Raw genomic sequence first — 25,481 nt, forward strand, 5'->3', positions numbered from 1 at the left:
CTCTTTCTGGTCCTCTTTAGCACTGAGATTTCAGACCACACGTTGTTCATATCACAGCTCCTTTAAAACTCAGGCCTCATCTGTGTAACACTGAATTATGGATGGTGTAGTCAAGATGGCCACTGTTCATGGGTTGTTAGTTGAGTCTGCATTTTAATGAAGTGGATTAAAAAAAGTAAAAAACTAAGATATGACAGAACTGATCAAATTCCCAGAACAGTAAAAAACAACAACAAAAAAACCCAAAACAAAACTAAAGTAAAAGTAGAGACAGGCATTAGACAAATTTTGAGCCACGCAATTCATTGTGCAGACATTGTTCGAGACTCATGAATATCGGAGCATATGACGAGCCTTAAGACTTGCTTTAAATGACAAAGTGAAACGAACCAGGGAAGCTTCATTTTCACAATGCAAGAATCAAGCAGACCACAATACGAACCACAAACGAACTGTACTGAGCTCACCTCAGAAGGTGGTAGGAGATTCATCCATTTAGAGAGATTCAAGTTTGTGATGTGCTGACATATGCTAAAAAGACCATGACTCATGGGTCTGAGACCACGTGAAACACCTCAACAGTCCAACTGCAAATGCTCTAACACAACAGCAAAAGACCTCTTTCTGAAATTTAGTCAGGCTTCCAGCTGGAGATCTGGGAGATAAAAAAAAAAGAAAAAATGTTATTTTTAAATTGTACGATTTTTAATTTGTTTGGCTACCCCCCCCCACAGTTTTGTGGTTGCCCATTTTGTGACTTGTCTGGTTTTTCTCAAATTTTGCAAAACAACATTTCATGTCTTTTTCCCCCAATTATAGTGTCAATTTCCACTAAGAATATTTATGCAACACAACCAGAACAGAAAGACAAAGAAATTTTTATTACTGACTTACACTGCATGAGAGTGGAGCTGCTCCAGTATCTGTTCTAGCAGCGTCCCTATTTTCACTAGTTATCTCATATTATATCGCTTGACTTCTCATAATGGTCACAATGGCTTGCACCAGTGACACCAGTGCTACTCTGAGTGTCATTAATAATAATTTTACCCTAACATCATCAAAAGCTGGACCACAGGTGGCTAATCTGCAACAACCACCTAATGGAATTATTCCGGACTACATGTGTTTATACGTGGCTGATTAGAAAGGGGGGAGATCCCTTTTGCAGGACACTGTTACAAATCCAATGTGTTTACACCTGTTTATACCTGTGATGGCACCCGTTTCCTTAAATCCAGTTTGCTCTGTTAGAACAGAACTAACAAATGCATTACAATAGTAGAAGTGAAGAATGGGATGTATTAAGACCCACAGCACTCTTACTATAACAGTACTTTAGGACGAGAGGCTGATGTAATACGCTAATATGGAAATTAATCTGCAAAAGAGCTATCAAAATATTATGAGTGACGAATTGTTCTGTGGATAAAACCACTGTGAGTTTTAAGATATTTATTTTCAGAAAGTTGCGTTTTATTTTTATTTTCAGAAAACCAGCTTGCTTTCCTAAGACAGTTCACAGTGCATTTTCTTGAGTTGGAGCTAAGGGTTAATGCACTCTTTCATGCAAGAAATGGACTGTTCATGAGCAGAAACAGTTGTAGCCTGGAAGCTGAAATTTCTGACCAGCCTGAAACTGATAGGTTTATCATTCATGTAGGGTGAATTGCATTACTTTAGTGTGCTAAAACAGTAAATGTGTAGCAAATGTCACCAAAGAAGTGTGAAGGTAGGAGAAAATCCTGACATATCCAACATATCTATCCAACATAACTAAATTTCACTTATGTAATGTTACCGATTTAAAAAAGAAAGTGACATATGCTAATAGACGGAGGCGTGTACTCGGCTGGCCTCGTAACAATTTTGGGTCCAGTTATGGCCGACAGCCTTCTGATCTACGGAAAAGGTCTTTCATCACTAATTCTGAAGTAATAACGATAGGCTTACTGCTGTCCTCATCTACATATTCACTCATACATGGCTGTTGGCAATGCTATCATTACACCTACTTGACTAAGTCTGATATGAATCAAGACCTTGCAACCCAGATACTGCCGTATCTTTCATTTACCGGGTCGGTTAGAAAAACTAAATATGACTGTCTTTTTCTATTCTAACGTCAGTGTGGGAAAATCGCCCCTAGAGTGGCCAAACTTCGCTTATTAAGCCTTTTTACCGGACAGAATCACGAGGTATAGAGCAAGTCAAAATCTTCATGTGGCCAGATCAACGCTAAGCTAACTATAACGTTAACTTCTACCAGGCTAGGTTACATATCAGCACTTATCATCAATACCCTCATTGTTCTGCTTCACAATTAAGCAGTCAACTTAATCTTAAGTAACTAACGTAATGCCAGACCCTGATTAGTGTTGTCCTCTGCATGCACTTTCCTTTAGGCTTTACTGACAGTGACTGAAGGGTAATAACAAGCCACGTAGTCTCTGCAAACATGACCGAGTAGCCTACCTAGCGAGCCAACGAGCCTAGATAAAACTATTTATCAGGGGGATTGGGTACCGAGTGAATTAGACATAGTGAATGATCTAACCTTTCGTGTATTGCAGAGACGTGGGTGCTGTCGGGGCCTCTCAGTCTCCGTGGCAACGGTAGCCCTCCTGTCTGTTGAGAGCTTGAAGTCTTTCTGGCTCCGTTTTACGTCTGGGAATAATGTCAAGTCTAAAATCAAGTCACGTAATTACTTTCTTTTGTCATGCAACCCACCCCACGCAACAGCATATTTTAAATCAAAGATCCCTACACAAATCGAAATCAATCTAAAAACGACCCTTTCCCATCTTTTCAGCACTTCTCAACCACCGGATAAAAACAGACAAGCCCACGTTTCAGCACGGGTCATAGTTTATGGAGGTTAGCCATTAGTCTGGGCCCTAATATCTGCTAGATGTTGTAAAAAACCACCGTAAAAGGGAGCGCCAACGGCCATGTCTTGGTTGGTTAAAATTAAACTTGGGTCGGTTAGGCTCGGTTAGAGTCGGTTAGGCTCGGTCAGATTCCATCAGTGCGACTCGGACGTCATCGAAGCACGCGGAACCCCGGATTACTGCACGGCAAACCGGCAAGAAACGTGCTCGGTTCCCTCAAGCACCGTGGTCCAGAGCAAGGTAAACTTCAATATGCACGAAAGCCGAAAAAGATCCGGAACACAAAAGCGTGCGAACCTACTTATTTTAAACTCAATGTTGTTGTTTACATTTAAATATTAAGCGGCACGAACATTACAACTGGACTAATCAATCAGTGGGACAAGACTGATGTCTGTCTGCAGTTAAAGACCAACTACAAACTAGAAACTTTCTTTTAAACAGTTTGAACGCAGGCTAAAATAAAATGACCTCCAAGAAAAAGAGTTTACTGCGGGAGGCGACTCACCAAATCGTTGCTGGTGGATCGGCAGGTAGGTGATTCATCCAGAAGAGTCTCAGGTTTGGAACCCGACCAGCTAGCTAAGGTTTAATCAATTAATCTATGCTGTGATCTCCGGAATTACGAGAAACGTGTGTGCTTAGTATTAAATAAAGTGGATCAATTAAACAAGTTAGCGCATTTCCCAAAGTTACCACGGAGCGGATGGTCTTGGGAAACCACAAGCGCACCAACACTTGTTCCGCATTCAAATGGTTCCTTCGCAAGGTCTACGCTACTTTATACAGATGAAAAAAACTAACCAACCCAAAAAATGACAACATATTACCTTTACCTCCAGGGCAGCTACCGCCTTCTGTTTTACCTACATCTTTCTAGTGCTAAACCTTCAGAAACACGGTTCGAGTCACTAGCTGCACCTTCACCGCCATAAGCTGTTTTGTGATTTAAAGGGCCACGCCCCATAAACGTTCAGGGCCAGGCCTTCCTAAAGTAGCATATCATAAAGATCCTCCTTATGGTCGAGGGAGTATTACACTGAACACACACTCGCTCTCATTAAGATGAGATCCTATCCGCCTCAACGCTGTAAAACGTAAACGGGGTGAAGGCCACCCTGACAGCTTAGAGAAACATTTATTCAACCATGGTGAGTCTTTGATTTCGATTGCTTTGGCTTTACAAAAACTGTCAACATGAATAACATCTCTGTTTCATAAGGTAACTAACCTAGATCTGTTAGTAATTTTATTAGTAAATGTGTGTGCTACCAGTCATTTAAGTAGATATCATGTTTTATATATATATATATATATATATATATATATATATATATATATATATATATAAATATAAATTTTCATTTGGAGGTTAATGTGATTTATATGGAGATTTGCTTGTTCAGACTGATTTTGTAAAGTTCCTTTACATGCACCTAGAAAGTGGCAAGAATGACCTCTGGTTCGGCTTGAGGTTGTAAAGTTCTTCATTTTATTATTTTTGTTTAAAACAAATTAGAAGCAATTCTGCACTGGCCCTGCCTCACAATGAAACAGTAGGCTATACTATTTTAGAAGTTATGTCAAGCAAGTATTAACATAAGTCCAAATACTTAGTCATTTTCATACATGATATTCAAACAGACATGAATTAGCTGACAATTTTCTCATTTCAACGTCTAATGAATAGTAATGGTGTAAACTGATAAAAATCATCATATACATAACCAGTATAAATGAACCAGTATAAACCACTTCAGAAATTAAGTAGCTATGTGTAAAAACTTTTACCATTTTGAATTATGCTGAAAAAAACATTACATTACATTTTCTTTGCTGTCAAGGCTGTTTAATTACCCCTTGGGTTACAGAGGCTATATTACATGATCACAATCAACCCAAATTAATAGATCAGAAGCCAGAGAAATAACTGTTTACACACTAAATAAACTTTAGGCTATAAAATCTGGCATTTTTATAAAGTCCCCTATTGACTCATTTAATCTTTTTTTGAAACCTAAAATGCTGTTCCTGTGCTTATGTTGCAGTTGCCTTTAAAGTATATGAATAATCTGTATACATAAGCATTTCCTTTTTAAGTACACGAATTATCTGCATGTGTAAACCTTCATTTCAAGTTCCAGTAGAGTAGGATAAGAAGCTCTGCAAAATTGCTACTAGTCTGACTATTTAACTGAAATTCCAACTGGATGAACCAATAATTGGGTATGCCGGGTTGAGTTAGGGCAGCTCAGACTTGAAGGTTGAGTTTAAGTTAGTTAAACCCACTTTCTGGAATAGCACCCAGGTCTTATGAGCACCCCTTTTTGTTCATTTATTTTGTCTGTCAAGAAAAAATTTCATATATGTTTAAATGTCCATTTTTTATTTTGCTTGGCAACCGTCTTTGCTTGTAGCAGTGGTTAACTTTTGAGTATAGCTTTTTAATTGTGTGTTTTCTAAAGATCAGCCCTCATTTGCTCTTTTAGTTTCTGCCAGGAGCCAGTATAACATGGCTTTATGGAAATATCTTTATACTACACATAAATACTATGGCTAATACCCATACCATTTGAATGATTTCCCCCCCCACTTTCTGTGTGCGTATATGATACACAGTCGTGTCCAAACGTTTTGAAACTGAGGCAAATTTTGGTTTTCACAAAAGTTTACTGCCTGTTTTTTTTAGGTCCTTTTGTCAGTTGCTTATGGTATAGTGAAGTACAATTATAAGCATTTCATAAGTTTTTAACTTTGTCAAATACAGCCAGTTTAAGCAAAGACTTAATATATACAGTGTTGACCCTTCTTTAAGACTTCTGCAATTCGCTTTGGCATGCTGGATATCAGCTTCTGGGCAAAATCTTTAACTTATGGCAACCCATTCTTGCCTGATCGGTGCTTAGAGCTAATCAGTTTCTCTTTTTTTGTTTGTCCACCCTGTTTTTGAGGACTGACCACAGGTTCTCAATGGGATTGAGATCTGGGGGGTTTCTTGGCCTTGGACCCAAAATGTCTATGTTTTGTTCATTGAGTCACTTGGTTATCACTTGCCTTGTGGCATGGTGCTCTGTCATGCTGGAAAAAGCATTGTTCACCAAATTGATCCTGGATCATTGGGAGAAGTTGCTCTTGGAGGATGTTATAATGATATTCCTTATTCATGGCAGTGTTCTTAGGCAAAATTTTGAGCAAACCCACACACGAATGGTTTTAGGATGCCTCACTGTTGGCATGACGCAGGATTCGTGGTAGCACTTTTCTTCTCTGGACAATTATTTGTCCAGATGTCCCAAGCAGTCTGAATGGAGCCTACCCCAGTCCTCTGCAGTCCATTCCCTATACGTCCTGCAGAATGTCAGTCTGTCCTTGATGGTTTTTCTTGGAGAGAACTGGCTTCTTTGCTGCCTTTCTTGACACTAAGACATCCTCCAAAAGCCTTCACCTCACTGTGCGTGCAGATGCACTCACACCTGCCTTCTGCCATTCTTGAGCAAGCACTGCATCCTCTTTAGGAGATGTCCTGGTGTATTCTTGGGCTCCCTGATGCCTTCTTCATTTCAATTTAACACCTCTCCTTGAAGTTCTCATTGATTCCATAAATGTTTGATTTAGGTGCTATCTTGCAAGCAGTAATGTCCTTGCCTGTGAAGCCATTTTGATGCAATGCATTGATGACTATATGTGTTTCCTTGGAGGTAACCATGGTTAACAGAAGAACATTTCAAGCAGCACCACCACCCTTTTAAAGCAACCAGTCTGCTCTTCAAATCAGCATGACAGAGTGATATCAGCTGCCTTGACCTCGTTATCACTTTCTTCTGAGCTAACAAGATCACTGAAATGATGTTAGCAGGAGCAGGCCATTTTGTGGCAGGGCTGAAATGCAGTGGCTGGAATGCAGTAATTTTTGTGATTAAGTTAATTTTCATGGCAAGAAATGACTTTGGACTCTGTGGTGGCCAATCCATGTGTGAAAATGATCTCATGCTCCCTGAACCACTCTTTCACAATTTGAATCCTGGCATTGTCATCTTGGAATATGCCCGTGCCATCAGGGAAGAAAAAATCCATTGATGGAATAACCTGGTCATTCAGTATATTCAGGTAGTCGGCTGACCTCATTCTTTGGGCACATAACGTTGCTGAACCTAGACCTGACCATAGCACTGCCCCCACAGGCTTGTAGGGTAGGCAGTAGGCATGATGGGTGCATCACTTCAGCTGCCTGATGTGCCCATCACTCTGGAACAGGGTAAATCTGGACTCAGACCACATGACCTTCTTCCATTGCTCCAGAGTCCAATCTTTATGCTATCTAGCAAAGTGAAGCCATTTTTGCCAGTTAGCCTCACTGACAAGTGGTTTTCTTAAGGCTACACAGCTGTTTAGTCCAAATCCCTTTACATTGTGCGTGTGGAAATGCTCTTACTTTCACTATTAAACATATCCCTGAGTTCTACTGTGGTTTTTCTACAATTTGATTTCACCACACGTTTAAGTGACCGCCAATCATGATCATTCAAGATTTTTTTCCGACCACATTCCTTCCTCAAAGATGATGTTTCCCCACTTTCCTTCCACTTTAATAATGCGTTGGACAGTTCTTAGTTTCAGCAATCTCCTTAGATGTTTTCTCTGCTTGATGCATGCCAATAATTTGACCCTTCTGAAACAGATTAACATCTGTTCCACGACCACAGGATGTGTCTTTTGACATGGTTGTTTAACAACTGAGAAGCTACTCACTGCATCATTTAGGGTTAGATAACTTGTTGCCAGCTGAAACATAATCACCCCTGCAGTAATTATCCAATGGGAGGCTCTTACCTATTTGCTTAGTTAAATCCAGGTGTTGACGTTTTTTTTGGCCAGGGGGTGTGTCTGTGTGTGTGTGTGTGTGTGTGTGTGTGTGTGTGTGTGTATATATATAAATACACACACACACACACAAGAGGCTTGTTCAAAAGTGATGGGAAGATTGGATCCAGTGGTGGAAGTAATGTGGTCACTGTACCAGACTAGTGGCAAAGGTTTGGGAAACTGATAAGGATGCTCCCTGGTGTACCAGACATGGCCGGTTGGGGGGAGGTGTTGGGGTAGACCCAGGACCAGCTCGAGCGATTTAGTGCTCCTGGCTGCAGGAAGTGGCTGAGGACTGACACACTTGGGCTTCTCTGCTCACCGTATGGCCACGGCAACCCTGAAGTGGGAGAAGGTTCTATATACCGCATGCAAAGCGTCACCCTGTACTGTATTTGATTTGGAGGCGTTTGCTCTGCCCCTGTTTCCTATGAACACTTGCTTCATGCTGGGAATATGAATTGAGTGTTCTCCCAGTTCTGCTGACCATTGAGGAAAATGCTTTCTTCAGAATTTAGTATGCATTTTAATATGCAGATTCCCTGGGGGAAAAAAAAAAAACCTTTAAGGCTTCCTAAATTAGCACTAGTATAAATGTATTGTGTAGTTTGGCGGAACTGCTCTGCTTTCTCAGTAGTACCAGTATTCAGTCAACATTTCTGTTTTGTTTATCTCGACCCCTACTTTGAAGCGATGATGTATTAATGGGTAAAAATGATTTTGAGCAGTCTTAGCTCAAATAACTTTAGCAGATTTTGTTGAAAGCCAGTTATGCAAGCAATTTGATCTGCACATCATGTGTGATTTGTAGTTAAAAGTCTGGGTGTCCATCCGCACGTATGCGGATCTGTTTATACATATTTCCTATGTTGGTCGGCACGGCATCACACTATACCACAGTCCAGCCCCAATATCTCACCAGTGCTCATGGGTATTTAAAGCAGTTATCTCCTGAGGCAGCCATAGTACCAACATTATGATCCTGCTTAGTGTGGTATGTAAGGAGTGAGTTCCATTTTCCTAATTTAGTTCTGGGCACCAACAAGTGACTTGTGCCAATTCTAGTCAGCTTCAGCTGTGATCTCTTTGACTGCATGGAGCGCACTGTTGTTCTCTTTCCAAGTTCATCCACATACAATGTGCTGTCATTTCTTTCCCTTCCCTGTCCGATTCATTCCCAGACCCATTTCCATAAAACATTCCTCTGTACACTAATCCTGTTTCTCTAAAACATGCCAGTCTGAGTTCATGCGGGCTACACATATTTCTGTGATTAACTGTTTGTAAACACTAGCTAGAAATCGCAATTTATGACCTGTTTACACGAGGTCCCAGGACAGTGCAGTGAAGCTCATTCCTGCCTTGGGTGTTATGATGTCCTCTGTGAACTCTGTGTCTACAGTCACGTTTAGTGGTCACCTGGGGCTGTGGAATATTTTTTCTCCCCCTCCAGGCCATTCTTTCTTCAGTCCATTGGCAGGGCTCAATAGGCAGTCTGTAGGTACGTGCTGCTCATCGAAGAATGACAGCTGGCTCTGTCTCCCGTCCCCATGGCTAAAGGCTAGCAGGGCCAGGAGCTGCACTGGCAGGGAGAATTACTTTCTTCAGGTCTGATATTGATTTGGCATCCTGGCTGAATAAGTTGCAGTCAGTGTGACCTTTTTGATGAAATGATTTGTTAGAAGTTACACATCTAAAAACGAAACTGCTTTTGAAAGTTGTCAGCATTCATAACCTTTAGCTTTGTATGTTCCCTGTTTGAAAATGCAGTGTTATTTTTGGGAGGTAGAGTTTTGTGAGATTCAGCTTTATACCACTAGAGGTCAGCATAGTTTTAGTTTTAAATTTGAGCATAGACGGTCAGCTAGGAAGTCTCGTCATTAAGGGAATCCCATTTAGAGTTTGCAGGCATTGCAACTACAGTGCCTCAAGTCTAAAATGAATAACCCTCCAAATAAATGTTCTTTATTGTTGAATCTTCAGGCATCACCTACCCTCATATGCTGTGTATAATTCACTTCTCTGTGTTTCATACACATACACACACTCACATCCAGTCCTAGATGTGCCAGTGTGCACCTCAGGGGTAATCAAATCATGTGCCCAAACATGAAAGTTAAGAAAATAAAATAAAAATCATGGTTAATGAATTTGAAATAGGCTAATATATACCGAATAGTTTTCATTCATTCATTATTATTATTATTATTATTATTATTATTATTATTATTATTATTATTATTATTAATAATAATAATAATAATAATAATAATAATAATAATAATCATTCTTATTATTTTTTAACAATTTACCTAATGGGCAGTCAGTCAAATGATGTAGTTACCAGGATTCTTTGAAATATACCAGATCCCTATAAAAATTACCCAATGTTGTTTTAAAACACTTTTTTTGTCCTGCACAGTGCTTTGATTTTTTTTCTTTTTCAAAGTCATAGTTTTCATTCATCCAATTATCTTCGTTATTACTAGAATGCCAGGGGAAAACTCTCAATTACCTCAATACCTTAATTGTCTTTGGTATTGATTTCCTCTTGACTTTCTTGTTGTACTTTTCTCTGTTGTGTGATTTGGTACGATTTACACAGAAATGTTTAAGTTATGATTAGTTTCTGAGTAAACGTATCCGCTGACTGCAAATGGAGTGTGTGTGTGTGTGTGTGTGTGTGTGTGTGTGTGTGTGTGTGTGTGTGTGTGTGTGTGTGTGTGTGTGTGTGTGTGTGTGGGAAACGCAGACAGGCTAAGTATGAGCTCAGGCCACTTCCCTGCAGCTGACTCAGACTCGCACTTAAAATGCACTCAGGAGCTTGCTCTGTTTTAATGGCTTTAAACTGTGAAGCAAGCTTTGGGTGGATATCCAACAAATAAACCCACTTATTAGGAATGGGGGGGGGGGGCAGCGAAAGAAGATCAAATAAATGAGTGGGAAGTGAAAGGGCGAGTCAGGCAGGCTCGTTCGCTGACATGAGATAGCCGCTCCAAATGAGCGTTTCCTCCCCGAGCCGCAATTGGCTGCAATAATCAGGGCTAAATTATGCCTAATATTTATTTCCAGAAACAATTGTACATGCTTTAGCGGGGCTTTGATTGAGCTCCCCATAGACATGTTGTAGACAGATGTTTAGGTGACCTCATGTTTGAAGTAATGTTGATTTTGGAAGAATACTTCACTGTGTCTCATGTGCTACCCCAATCCACCCCCCAGTTTGGGATTATCCCTTATGTAGGCTCCTTGGACCTATTCAGAGGCTTTGCATTACTTTCACTTCAAGCTCCTGTTCTATATAGGTGGTGATATTGATTGATTTCACAGATCTGTGCTATGAAGTGAATGGCAAAAAGTATTAAAAGTAGAACAGGTAACCATTCTAAACAAAAATCTAACTGTAACTGTGGAATAAGAGGCTTCCTTTTTCTGAATTTGAATATCAGAGGCAACTGCAATCTTTTCTGCATGTCACATGCTCTCTTGTCGGCGTGTCTGAGGCCCTGCCTTGAGACGGGGAGGTCCTGAGCAAACCACAGCAAACGTTCCGAAAACAAACAGAGGAGATTTATTGACCACTACGACTAATTACGCACGAGGAAATGTGCAGGATCATGATGTCAAAAGAAATCACTTGACTGCAACCAGGCATGAAGTAAAGGGGTAACGTGCAACGCGGGGCCTGGCCTCCAGAAACGCGGTGGATATTTCCTGTAGGTACCAATCCCACCAGCGGACGGAGAAGGAAATGGATCAGACCAAACACGTGCGATATGAGTTACCACCGCAGCTGTCGCGCTACCCAAAGTGGCCGCTAGGTTTCAGGTAGCAGGCGGTGGGCCTTGGGGAGATTTCTGTTCTCGTTTTCCACGCCGTCAGCGGCGTCGCGTCACATCAGCAGACCTCACTGACCCCCGTGCCGTGGTGGCTGATTTGGTGGGACTACTGTTTAACTACCAGTGTGTGCAGGGTCCGGGGAACGTCCCCGCTGGGCCGCCCCGCATCTCCGGGCCGGAGGAGCCCTGGTTTCTCCGCATAACATACGAGCCGGCTGCCCGGCACTGACGTTATCTTAACAACATGATTTATGGCGATTGAGTCGTGGACCGATACAGGCAGGATGTGTGTGAGAGAGGGCTCCGTTGTATAGCCGCATGAGAACTCGGGGCGTTTGCACGCGCACGCACACACAGAGACACATGCGTGCACGTGCGTACGTGCACATGCTTGTATATTCAACCCATCCATCATGCATGTTATGTTGCTGTAAGCAATAAGGATAATTGCAGTGTTATGGTAAGACCAAAATCAGTGGATGTAATTATAATTGTCCAATGTGGGAGCCTGCCACTGAACTCCTGCACATTCTCATTTACAGGGCATAATTATTACAACCAGAAGAGAGACGGATCAAAACTGGCATCTCAAAACATGTGCTGTTATATCACTAACTAATAGTGCGATACACCCAGTTTTTAAAAGGCATTAAATGTTTTTATTTTTTTATTCATGGTCGTGGAGTGCGCGGCCTGAGTAATTTTAGACAGCGCTTAAAAGTTTATTGAGGGGCTGATGTTGCTGCTATCTCAGAATGATGCAAAGAGGTGTGGGGGGTCTGTCTTTAAGGGGTGTGGGGTCTGTGGGGTGCCTGTCCTAATGGTGTGTGGGGTCTGTCCTAATGCCGTGGAGGACCTGTCCTAAAGAAGTGTGGGGTCTGTGGGGGGCCTGTCCTAATGGTGTGGGGGGCCTGTCCTAATGGTGTGTGGGGTCTGTCCTAATGGTGTGGGGGGCCTGTCCTAATGGTGTGTGGGGTCTGTCCTAATGCCGTGGGGGACCTGTCCTAAAGACGTTTGGGGTCTGTGGGGGGCCTGTCCTAATGGTGTGTGGGGCCTGTCCTAATGGTGTGCGGGGTCTGTCCTAAAGACGTTTGGGGTCTGTGGGGGGCCTGTCCTAATGGTGTGTGGGGTCTGTCCTAATGGTGTGGGGGGCCTGTCCTAATGGTGTGAGGGGTCTGTCCTAAAGACGTTTGGGGTCTGTGGGGGGTCTGTCCTAATGGTGTGTGGGGTCTGTCCTAATGGTGTGTAGGGTCTGTCCTAAAGATGTTTGGGGTCTGTGGGGGGGCATGTCCTAATGGTGTGTGGGGTCTGTCCTAAAGCACTGAGACCTTCTCTGGCATCACATATTTTTCAGGCCCTTTTGTAATTTCCCTCCATTACAGTCACAATGTACTGCAGCCGTAGTTGCTACCAGGCCACTGTACTCTTGAAAACACCCCACTTCTGATTTTATTTTTACAAACATGTTATGAAATATCTCCATCTTTTCAGAAAGGCATAAAATTGCTTAAATTGCACAAGTTTCAGAAAATCAGCATGTAGGAGTTTTGAGGAAGGAGGGAGGGGGAGTCATTAAAATTCAGGAATTCCAGAAGGACATGGTCAGAAAACAGGATAGCATTCCCTGACTGACCTGCCAGCAAAGTATCCAGGCAATACAGAACATGGTAACATAACTGGCTAGATCAGCTAAACAAGCTAAGCTTAATTGAGTGCTTTGTCCAAGTAGTCAAGGGCCGTAGTTTCGAATAACCCTGTAAGAAAATGAAATTGCACTTGTGTGCTTCTGTGTGTGTCTTCAGTTCCATAAAAGTGTTTGTTTTTTGCAAGGCTCAGGCGTCCTGTTGACTAGTTCATAATGTAATAATTAAGCAGCAATATAGTGAGAATTATTTGGCCAGAGAACATCTCGATTGCACTTATTATATATATTTAAAAAAAAAAAAAAACCTCCATATGATCTTGAATTCCCATATATGCAGCCAGCTCCAAAAATAAAGTCAGACCGCAGTCCCATTTGACTAATCCTATCCACTGTTGGAAGAAAGTACATTTTGGTATTTGAGTTTGGTCCAAACAAGTTATTTTTCTGCGTTTCAGCAGTCTGTGCTGAGACCAATTGTTAGCTGGATATGCTTGGCCTCCGTGCGAGAGATTTACTGCTCGTCCATATTCTGTCTGGAAAGCGTGGGTGAATCTGCTCTAAGGTTTACCGTAATGCCATTTTCATACGCTTCTGTTTCTGTTCGAAACCAGAACGGAATGGCTCTCCATCAGAGAGCGCAAAATGCATCACTCTAATATAATCATACTAGACAAGATTAGGCCAAGGTTAACTGAATCTAATTTGAGATTCAGCACTGTAGAAAATTACAAACTTGATGATTTTTAAGAAGAAATGTTTGAATTATAAATAAACATAATAATTACTGCCAAAGAAAAAGGCTCATGGAGAAATAACTTCTGATTTTTCAGAAAGTGTGTGGGCGTTTCGCAGCTACCCGAGTGTGTGTGTTCTTCAGTAGAATCAGGGGAACTCTGAGGATGGAGTAGATGTGCTGTCATCCTATTAGAATTTTTTGTGCATATAAACTAGTTTGTTTCTGGCTTGAGAGTGAAACGTCACCAGATCTGTTGCTTTTTTTCTCATGTGCTTTGAGAGGGAACCTTTAATTAGGAAATCTCAGATTTAAACTAACTTTTGATTACATGCGATCCAGAGCAGTGAAAGAATGACATTTCTTGGAAAGGGGACATTAGCGAGGAAAGCAGCAGGATTTGGTAATGAGAACCACCGCTGAGCAGAGAAGTTTGTTTTGAATATGTTTAGAGTTTTTCCTTATCCTTTCAAAGGGAAAGAACCTTGCAATAACATCAAGACAGACGCAAATGCCACAATTTGGGAGTCACAGAGGAAAAGACGCAGGGGGAGACGCAGCGATATCCTTTATCGTGTTTGAAATATGGGAAATTGGACAATGGAATAAAGCTATTTTAGAAAATCGCATTGGGTCATGGAAAAGTGCACAGGCTTTGCATCTAGGATTCCGGTTTGTTCATACTATCCGCTGGCTCTGGGTGGGCCTAACGCTTCACGGAGGAAATAACGGATCAGTCTCCATGCTTGCTCGTTTAGAGTTTAGCTGATGGACACACATTCTTTCCAGTGGAGTTTTGTGACATTAAACAACAGAATGATTTCAGTCTGCGAATATGTATGGCCATAATCCGTATTAGCACGTGGTGGGTGTTCTGGGGGACTTAGAAAAAAGCTCAGGTAATGTTTAGTCTGCTGGTTAAAATGATATTTTAAATTATTGTTTGAAAGAAACGGACCTTCGTTTCTTAGCGTAGCTCCTGTGGTCCTTCCGCAGTGGGCCATTCCAATCCTGCTTTAGGAATGCATCTGGTGAAATCTGTCAAAATACTATAGGTGTACTTATTATTGTTATTGTTTTATTGTTGTGAAGAGTCCCACAAGACATCTGCCCTAGAAAAGGAGATCAATCCGGCTTGGGCGTTGTTTTTGGTAATTACTTGTGTCTAAAAAAAATATCCTAAGTTTTTATTAGTGCACCTTATATCCAAATAAAATATGAAGTGTATGACTTCTTTCAGCCTGTTCTCTCAGTGGTCTTCAATGTTGCTGTGCCCAGGGGGCAGTAGAGAGCTATAGAGCTGTTTCACTCTGTTCTTCCTTCCAAACTTAACAAATATTTTGCATGGGACTGACATTAAATGCAGGGGTTTGTGGTGATTGCCCCAGAGTGATAAAATAACTAAAACGTCCTGTGGTGAATGCTTATCTAGCAGTAAACGATGGCCCTTCTAGAGGTACTTATAGACACTTTTAGAAGTGTTTCAGTCTTTCAGGAAACTACTACGTTCATTGCATTTGTATGTGAAATTACGATGATAAAGCACTGAGAATCCTCACTGTTGTATATTGTACTAGGCTAATCAGTTAAAATGTTCTCTTGTCAGTGAAATGTGGGTGAGTTGATTTAATTTTATGAATTGCTAATATAGATTATTTAGTTTCTAGAGAATAATTCTTGCAATTAATTGATTTTTTTGTTGTTGCTGTTGCTGTTTTTGCAGTTTTGGATTTGGTAGGAAGGAACCATGCTTTATCTTCCAGTCTTTGTATATCCCTGCCTAAAAGAATTCCCAGACTCTGCGATGAGGATGAAACGCTGATGGTGGCGTTGCTCGGGCTGCATGTCGGCTCACCATGGGAGCGTCTCGTTCGGCGAGCGCCTGCTCTCAGACAGCACGATCCACTCGCACCGCAAGTAGGAAGTCGAGACGTCAGGTGTCTCTACCCCGCGCTCCGTCTCGTAGAAAGGGTCGCTCGTTAGGAGAGCAGCGGAGCGGAGCTCGGCCCACACACGGTGGGAGCACTGGGACTCTGTCTGCGTTTTGAAGTGCGGGACGGGGAAGGTTAAGTTATCGGCCCACCGAGACAGGCAGTGCTGGGTTGAGAGATGACAGATGCTTTCTCGATAAGAGCATTTTGGCAGGATGTCCAGACTGGTGCGTTACGTCCATGTAGCGAATGTCTCTAACTGCAAAAGCAAACCACTGCTGTGTTCAGGTTTCTTTGGCTGTCATTAACACTGTGTGGGCCCCCGTTCATGCTCATGTGATCAAAGGCAAAAGAAAAAGGTTTAGACACAAAAGGAAAAACTACATTTTAGCAAATTTAAACATATTGTGTTGCTGAATGTGGCTTGCATGGTATCGCGTATCTTTACAAGGGTGGGTGGGTGGGTGTGTTTGTGTGTATGCGTGTTTTATACATCTGTGTTAGTCTTGAGGAGATAAGATCAAAGATATTACCTTCTACTCCATGAGCCCGGGTTTGCCGAGGAGGGGCCAGTCGCTGCCAAGCTGTATTCACAGTGGCACTACCATCTGGCCGCCTTGCACGTGGCTAGGCTCTGGGGCGGCTGGGCTAGGGGAAGTTTCAGAAAGCAGCCTCTCGCCACAGATCTCGTCTGAATGGTGCCCCAGGGGCAGTTTGCGGCAGCCGCCAATTTATCAGCCCACATCCAGACCGATGCAGGCTGACGTCGCCCCGTGCTTTGCCTGGTTGTCCCCCAGCCTGTTTCTAAATGGCTCTGAGTGGACGGGGCAAAGCTCGCCAAGGAGGAAATGTCCCACTGTGATTATATGCAGGTCACTGCAGCTTTCTCCAGTCTGTTTGTGTTTTGATTGCTTGAGGAAATGTTTTGTTTGGTAATTTTTTTATTTTTTTTTTTAAACCCACCCACTCTCAAATTTAATTGCATTTGTATGTGTGTGTGTATGTGTGTGTGTGTATGTGTGGGCAACTATGCAGTATTTGCTGTAGAATTTGTAAGGGTATTAATAAAGTTCTTCTTATTATTACTACTGCCCCTCCTCATATAGTGCATAATGCAGTAGAATTATGGCTCTTGAATCCTGAATCGCTGTGCTGGAGAGAAGGTTACAATAATTATCCCCAGGTCAATTAGCCAAGAAGGCTGAGGAACGGCAAAGTCATTTTCTAAGACAAACATCCTGGTGCTGTGGCAGCGGTGGCCAGCCTGCGCAGCACTTTGTGGGGAAGTGGATCAGGGGTTTGTTTTCTTTCGCCGGGAGTCATTCTCCTGGGGCCCCGCTAGACGAGCAGCACCTGAACTCCAAACCCTTCCCACACCCCCTCACCCCCCCCCCCCCCAAGTCTCTTCAGGTGTTGGCGGAGTCGTCTGCACGGCCAGCTGCAGCGCACAGACGGCTCGCACACGCTAATGCGCCGTGCTCTAGTGCTCTTTGTAGGCTTTGCCTTTTGTGAGCTTTGAAGTGCGTGGAGAGAGAAGGGAGCAGTGATTCTGAGAAGAGGAGGCAGGGCAGAGAGCGTTGTTGGGGGAAGCGCAGGCCGGTACCGAGGCGGATCGCAGAGACGCGCGACGCCCCGGCGAATGCAGGGGGTCGCACGTGCAAGGCACTGCCGTCGGCGCGGCCGCCTCGCGGCCGACGACAGGCGACTGGGTGATGCATTGGTGCAAGAGCAGGTCTAAACTCAGTAAGCCAGAAGCTCTCAGGAGCTAAGGAGCTCAGAAGTGCCATCCATCATCGCCGGGGCCCGGCTGAAAGAGCTGTCTGTGAACAGCAAAGAAAAGGCCTTATGAGGAATGGAGCAGTCGAGGTCGGGGAGGGGCGGGGAGCGCACGTTAAACGAGCGTTTTGCGCGAGGGTAAATCCAACGTCATGCAGCTGCCTGCGCGACAGATCCCATCCATTTGTTTTGCTAGAAGAGCAGATGAGTTCTTCCATCCTTCATTCTTTCAGGTCGTGCTAATCTTGGTGTGATTTGCTCGAGAACAGAGAAAGTAAGATGGAAAGGAGGGGGAAAGTGAGGTTGATATTTTCCCTCATGACCGATGGAGAGTTGCTGTTGGCCGAGGACCAGGAATGGCTAATGAGCAAGCAGAAGACGACATCATCCTAGCAGTGCGGGTGACTTCACTTGATTAGGATGACCCTTCACTCACCTCGGCCAGGACGCCACGTTTCCACAAGATGGCTGGCTGAGGAGCTTCCTAGATGCATTGACCTCCTTTTCCTCTCTCTCTCTCTCTCTCTCTCTCTCTCTTTTTACTGTGTGTTTATTATGCAAGAAAATTGCTTCAGGAGAGGAAGAAAATTGAACATCGCTCTCATCATATTGTTTGTTTAGTTCCCTTGCGTTTTCGTTTGGCTTTCTGAGCAGTGTGTTTGTCACACCTGAGCTCCCTCGGCCTGTTTTTTTGGCGGGGACGAGCGAGGCTACCCATTGGTCCTCTAAACACAACGAGCCCCCCATGCCAAACTTCCTGGTTAATTAGCAGGACATTTCACATGCCAGATAACATCCCAAATGAAATGGAAAGTTGACAAATTAAGAAGGGTCTGGATGACATCTGACGGCTGCTGGTTTATCTGGGCAGGTACTGGAGCACTGGGCCTCCCTCAGGCTGATCACAGCCTCTAATTCTTTTAGGCCAAATTCATTACTGGCACTTTTTGTTTCTTTTTGTTTACAAGCAAGGCTCTGTAACTGGGTCCACGCTAAGATAAGAACAAAAGGCACGTGTTGAATTGAAGTTTAATGAAACCACAAAGGCAAAATTAAGCAAGAGGCATGCATCAACATTTTGTTTGGGTATTTCCTAAGAATGTCTATGTAATGTTTTCTATTTAGACTAAAGGATTCTGGGCAACATGATCAAACACTGCTTTCTTTAAGTGGCGATTGTTTTAAATGATGTAAAACGCATGATTAATAGTTTGCCATCCTCACTGACGCTGTCTACCCCCAGTTGAGGCGTTTATGCCCCCTCGCAGTAGAGTCCTTGCTCAAGGATTTTTTTTTTAATCAGGAGGTTTTGCCGTTGTTCTACTCCAGTCTTTCATTTCCCAGTATTTGGAACTGGACGTTTGAGAGACTACACAGCTTAGGTTCCTGGTTAGGACCATCTATCTTTTTCTCCTCCGGAAGTATGTGCTAGAAACTTCTGAGTTTCGATGTCCGTCTCTTCTGCAACCAGTTCGCCTGGAGCAACTCCTTCTCAAGGTGAACGTTGGCGTCAACCGAGCGCACTCCACTTGCCCCATGTCCTAGCAGTGGAAGGAGTCACCCGGGCGCGCCATGCCTCCCACCCCTTTCCCTCCGAGCCCAGCCAGTCCCGACTCAGCCCCACTAAACTGTCACCGCGGCAGGCACGAGCAGTCTGGGGAGTTGAACTTGACTGGAACATATGTCTTCAATTTTAATAGCCCTCCGTTCCCCACAGATGGCTGGGGGGGGCTGAGAAGCTGCGTTTCATGTAAGAATAATTTGTGTTAAGTAGCTGGGCGATCGGTTTGTTACGCTAGAGCTGACAGTTTGTTTATGTTTCTTGAGGACTATGATGGATGGGGCAGGAGTTGATGCTAATTAGGGTAAATTGTCACTAAGAATGCGGCCGCTGAATGGGCCCGCCCCTATTGTTCCTGTCTCTTCGCACTCTGGCTGTAATTGAATGAAGCTCGAGCCCATTTATCACTGCAGTGGGCAACAGAAACAGGAAGTAGGTCAGGAAGGAAGTGGGCAGAAGCTTGGGTGGGGACTGATCTGATTGGGTGGCGGGACACTGGAGTGACAACTTTTTGGTGGGTTGTTTTTTTGGGGTTTTTTTTTTTTGGTTTGTTTGTTTTTAATTCACCTGTTCTTGTTTTTGGCCTAACATCCTTACATGTCACTGGGTGTTGAGCTGGCAATCAAGCAGTACGTGTAGAACTGGAATCCATTAAAGTCCTTCCTTGATGGCCAGAGAAATTTCTAGGTGGAGGGGAAAATAACCTTCACTTGCACTGCTACACAAACAGCTGATTGGATGAGAGATCGGGGCCATGTGGGGGGTGGGCCCGTGTTCCGGACCCTTTCAGCTGTGTGCAGTTGGAGTGCTAGGTCCCGGCTGCCTCTCTGGTTCCTGAACCGTTTCTTCCGTCTCCTCCTGTTCTGCTCGCTCTGGCCCTGCTGGCTCTGCGCGCCCTAATCAGTTTCTTCACCGCTTCCATCTTCGTTTGTTTTCCCAAGTCTTCCGCTGTTCCTGCTGCAGGAAAGCAAGGAAATGACTTTCTCCGAATGCGGCGGCCTGTAGCCCGTAGGCTACCTGGTTGCCCCCCCCCCCCACCCCACCTCCCTACATGGGCTCACCTTATCCCTCCCGTTCTGAGAGAACCCTCGTCTGGGCTCGAGGTCGGAAGCTTCTGCACAATGCTCAGAAAACGGAGGGTCCGGCGTGACCCTCCGCATACCCGGTCCCTTCTCCTGGGAAATGTTTGCACAGCACCCTCCACATCCAAAGCACAAGCCAGCTGCTAATGCACATGCGTAAAGTACATCAGCGGCGACTGCAAACAATGGCCTCGTGACGGGAGTGAGCAGAGGTGTCGCGCGATGACGGAGAGCAGAGCAGAGCAGAGCAGAGCGCAGGGAGACCGAATCAGATGGGCTGTGATGTCAGCAAGGGTTCACTGATATTGTTCTTGGTGTCCACGAGTTGGCCAGCCAGTGCGTCTCCAGTGCGGCTCCGGTGCTTCTCACGTGCTGCTCCGTGCCTCGTCGGTCACACCACTTTGGTCACGGTGCAGGACTCTCAGGGGGAGAATTCACTCTCCCTGTTCTTTGAAACAGCAGGTCCCGTTTTATTACAGGCCTGCTTTAACTTGGGCCTTCTCAGCAATGCGTCGTGACACGTCAAAAGGGAGACGAACTATCGCCCGTTGTCTTGGTCTTCCGACCAATGAACATCCAAAAAGTCCCCTTCGGAGTTCTGAGCAGGCAATTTTGATGCAGCTATTGCGTTCGGACAGGACTGAGTGTGTTTGTGCATGCTGAAAGGAGCAGCTCTGGGAGGGCTGTGGTTTAAGGCTGTGGTGGAGGGAGGGGGGTTTGGGGGAGGAAGTGAATTGTGCTCGGATGGGTGAGAGTGAAACCTGAGCATGATTGAGTTAAGGAAAGGAGAAGCCCTTGGGCTCACAGGCGTGTGTGTGTGTGCGCGTGCGCGCATGCACGTGTGTGCGTGCGTGTGCAGGAGTCCCGTCATGCTACCTTTTAAGCATGAGGAGACAGACCCACAAATTGCACCAGGACTTTAGAGCATGCCGGAGGTAGTTGTCTGTGTCATCTAATACAAGTGTGTGTGTGTGTGTGTGTGTGTGTGTGTGTGTGTGTGTGTGTGTGTGTGTGTGTGTGTGTGTGTGAGAGAGAGAGAGAGAGACCACAACTTCCAAAGGCATTCAAATCTATTTGTAGGATTATATGAATTTAATGAAAACTTTGCCGCATATCCGATAACCATAACTTGCTCATTTTTGTTCCATTTTCCCTACTTTGTTTTTTCAGTTTAATTTTAGACTTAGATATTATGAACTGACCTATAAAATTGTCCCCAGCCATCAAAAGGAAGTTCCTTTGCTTTCCCCTTGCTCTGCTTCACTTTTTCTTGGTCTGTGTCTGTCTCTCTTGCTTCCCTCTGTTTCTCTTGCAGCGCGGCCTGTGTTCCTGCTTCTCGCTCCTGTGTTCGGGGCCTTTGATTGTGCGCAGCGTGTGAGGTGCTTTTGAACCTGTGGGAACAGGGCCGTGTGAAGCATGGGTCTGAGTGGAGGCGCCTCTCTCCGCTGCTCTGCCGCTAAGCAAAAGCAGATGCGCCCAAGTTTACAGAAATCAGAACATTATTTTCCTGTTTCCATCGCATTCTTCTAAACACTTAGTGAACAAGCTTTGAAGTCACCCAAGAAATCTAGTCTGTAGGAGGAGAGATAGGATCTCCTAGAGCAAAAGGGAGGGGGATGTGGGGGTGGGGAGAAGATACTAGCATTGCTGTCGGAGTCAGTTTTGCATTGCCATAACTACAGTTGTCGACCGTACTGCAGAACCACAGAAATTGCACATGGACTTTTGTGCATGCCTGAGGTAGTCATACAATATGTTTTACAAGTGTGTGTGTGTGTGTGTGTGTGTGTGTGTGTGTGTGTGTGAGAGAGAGAGAGAGAGAGAGAGAGAGATCAGTAAGAATGTAAGATAAGCATAATTTGAGCAGTGAACAGAAGGCCTGTGTGTTTATTCCTGTCCTGCAACCATACACCAGGGTGCACTTGAGTTCCAGGTCCAGACTAACGGGATTCATAACCATAATGTGCTCTGCATTTGCTCCATTAGTGGATCGCTGGAGGTTCTGACTAGCGTGCTGTCTGTTGTCAGGCGTGTCCTCATCAAAGGACAGCAGAGCGCATTAACGTGTCCTTTTATACGGCTAATCTGAAGCATGCAGGGACGCGCTCGCGTTCACCAAGGCCCGCTTCGCTTTGCGTGCACTTGCTTTTGATTTAGCTGTGCAAATCACTCGTTACCTTGGATTCAGGCAGGGAGAGGGAGCACGGGGTGCTCGCGCGCAACGCATGCGTGGTTTTCCGCTCTGAGTTTGTGTGGGCGAGCTCTGGGTCCTCTCAGCGCTAGTAGTGCCATGATTTCTCGTGACGTGGGAATGCTTCAGACATGCGCGTTGTCTCGGCCGGACGCCCACGTCCTTCCGTGTAGCTGCTCACGTCTTCTGTTGTCCTTTTCATTTTCTGTGCTCAGACTTTCTCATGTGAGTTTTTTCACCTCTGGTTGTGCTTTTTGTCTCGTGGTTGGCAGGCTGGTGGCAGTCCTGCCCTTTCCTTGGACAGTAAGGAAATGCTTTGCTTCCATGTATCTGCTGTGTCCTTCGCGTCTCTCGTTATAGTCCTCAGAGACAACAGTCTAACCCACCCAAACACCGTCCACAGGAGGAGCTCACAGCATGAGGGACTTTCAGGCTGTAGTCAGGGGGGGGGGATTGGAATCTCACATGGTCCAATTAGCTCTGCAAGTCATTAGCAGAGAGACTAATGGGGATTCCTCTGTGTGTGTGTGTGTGTGTGTGTGTGTGTGTGTGTGTGTGTGTGTGTGTGTGTGTGTGTGTGCACGCGTGTGTGTGTGTGCCTTGGCAGGCTGGCGAGAGAGAGGTGATGTAGAGAAAGGGTTCTGCAGACATCTGTGCTGCACAGATCTCCTGATGCGCTTGGCAGGAGCTGGCCACGTGTGTTGGCCTGTTATCATTGGCTGGGAGGCGCAAGCTCCGGTGCGCAAGCTCCGGTGCAAATTTTACTGGAGGACAGGGAGCATACACACACACACACACACACATACACACACACACACACACACACACATAGGTGCGCGCGCGCCATAAAGTAGACATGGGCTTTGCAATCTGAGGGCATCTCAAAGCCCCCCTGCTCCACCCTCCTGTGAACAGATGGAGCATGGGTGTAAATGAAGAGAGGGATGGAGAGAAGGTGGGGAGGGGGGGGGGGGTCTTGCCTCACGCATGTGGATCCTGAGCCGTATTTTGACTGCAAGCACCATAAAACAGTGCTGAGCGCCGGTGGCTCATGACATCATGACCCAACAATGTTTCGAGTGCGATCCGTTTATAGCCCTGCGTAAACGGCCGGTAGGGGGGAATCGCGAAGGGAAGATAAAACAACGGGCCCTGCCCACACCTCCTTCTACCCTTGCTCCCCGCAATCTCGCCAGAACCTCCATTAACGCTCCTGCACCGGGACTCCAGAGCTCATCCATCTCTCCGGCTTGCTCTCCCCTCATCTGACCCCGAGCTCAGCGGCCAGGGCCAAAAGGGACGGAGCCGGGGTCGCCCCGCGCAGGAGCATCCGCTGATCCGGCCAGTCCTGGTGGGGAGGGGGACTCGGAGGGATCGGGGGACTTGTGCCGCTGGGTGGGAATCACCCGAAGGGGTCGTGGGTTGGGGGGCTTTTGGGGGGGGGTGAAAGATGGGCCCTGGAGAACCCTGATCCGAGCTGTGAAAGTTTAAACAAACACGAGGAGAGATATTCACCCTGGTGGTCCTGAGCTGCTCGGCCCAACGATGTTTGCTCTTCGCCGGCTTTGTTTTGAGTCAGCGTGAGCTGTAATGACGCCGCCATCCTCTTCACTCGCAGAGGGAGCTCCGCCCCTGATCAGGGAGCTCCGCCCCTGATCTAAGGCACACACACCTACACTCCCCAACATGTGCTGCTTCCACCTTCATTTTGTTTAAAGGAGAATCCTTCGTGGTATCATCACCAAGGTGTTGAACTAACGAACGGCTTTGTTCTGATGTGCTTTTGGCCATGTTGCTGCATGTCTGTGCGGTTCAGGCCAGGGATAATGGGAGTTCTCAGAGGGTGGCAGAGCTGGTGCGTGTTTGTCGTTTGTGTCTGCATGTGTGCTTTTACGGTGTGTGTTCTCTGAGGGCCACATGCAACTAATTGTAGGTTTTTCGAGAGCAGATGCGAGATACTGATAAAACCGCCTAGTGGAGGAACCCAGCAAGCAGGACATGTGAGGCCCGATTGCGGGTGAATTATGAATTAGCTGCTTATGAAGTGACCCGACAGACATTTAGTGGGAACAGTCTGCTAAAGATGCCTTTCCTCTGCGCAAATGGCATGAATTACTCAAGTCGAACTCCGTCTGCGAGATTTACAATGTCTGATCTCATGTGGCCGGAGCGACAAATGAATGTCCGCCTATACGCCGAGCATGGCTACTACTTGACCTGCGATTCCCTTCCGAAATTCCCTTAACGGCACGCTTGCGCGACAACCGGCTTGGCGAGAGAGCCGTTCGTGACATTGACAGGACTGCAGAACAGGAGCGCGTCCCAGCACGGCGAGCTGCCACGGTGCCTTCAGAGCGTTCTGCGATCCATCTGAGCTGAAATGTGCTGGGTCGCGCTATTTATATCTCGGCGTGATGCGCACACGCTGTTCTGTGAAACGCGTCCGGTCATGTTAGGACATTTAAATGGCGTCATGACTAACATGGAATATTATATTACCCTGTAATATTTTTCGACTCCACTACGGGCCAGTTATCACATGGTGGAACAGAATTGAAATATGGAGCGCAGGCCTCTTCCTCGGAGGGAACAAGCCAAACATTTCTTTATCCCTCTCTTTGGCTGTTACAAGCTCATTGGAGGACCTAACCAGCCCCGAACAGCCGCGATGCTGTGGGTGGGATGTGGCGGCAACAGCACCACGCGGGGCCTTCCTGCCCGGGAGGACGGTGCGCGCGCAGCGCTACAGTGTGGCACGCATGCCTGATAGTTTTCTGACCATGTTGTTTTTTTTTTGGTTTTTTTTAATGAGGCAGAAGAGTTTTAAATGCCTTGTTTATACAAACAATTCTCTTTTATTCTGCACTTTTTTCACCATATGTCACTGAAATCTTCGAAACCTCATTTTGCTGGTATTATTGTTGTTGTTGTTACTGCAGAATTTCTAAATGCATCCCAACAGTCTCAAA

The 25,481-nt window shown here is 45.2% G+C and overlaps 1 protein-coding gene and 1 long non-coding RNA gene across 5 annotated transcripts in view; one reads left to right on the forward strand and one right to left on the reverse strand.

The window, feature by feature from the left end:
* Positions 1 to 129: 129 nt before the first annotated feature.
* On the reverse strand, positions 130 to 3,865 carry LOC113588220 (uncharacterized). Of its 2 annotated transcripts, none has more exons than XR_003411832.3 (3): positions 3,400 to 3,865; positions 2,558 to 2,685; positions 130 to 655 (listed from the first exon to the last, which is right to left on the reverse strand). It is a non-coding gene; the product is annotated as an uncharacterized LOC113588220 (long non-coding RNA). The 2 variants fall into 2 exon arrangements; XR_003411831.3 differs by having other exon boundaries at positions 2,558 to 2,667; positions 3,400 to 3,860.
* slc25a21 (solute carrier family 25 member 21) overlaps positions 2,779 to 25,481 on the forward strand; it is an 80,036-nt gene continuing 57,333 nt past the window's right edge. Inside the window, exons 1-2 of one of the 3 annotated variants that reach the window (XM_035532793.2) lie at positions 2,779 to 3,131; positions 3,336 to 3,424. In XM_035532793.2, coding sequence (XP_035388686.2) covers positions 3,358 to 3,424 — 67 coding nt within the window. In that variant the 5' untranslated portion in view covers positions 2,779 to 3,131; positions 3,336 to 3,357. The remainder of the gene's footprint in view (positions 3,132 to 3,335; positions 3,425 to 25,481) is intronic. The other 2 variants (XM_081721276.1, XM_081721277.1) reach the window with 2 other exon arrangements.

This window comes from Electrophorus electricus, chromosome 10 (assembly GCF_041902795.1).
Source record: "Electrophorus electricus isolate QZ-2024a chromosome 10, ASM4190279v1, whole genome shotgun sequence".
Taxonomy (NCBI): domain Eukaryota; kingdom Metazoa; phylum Chordata; class Actinopteri; order Gymnotiformes; family Gymnotidae; genus Electrophorus; species Electrophorus electricus.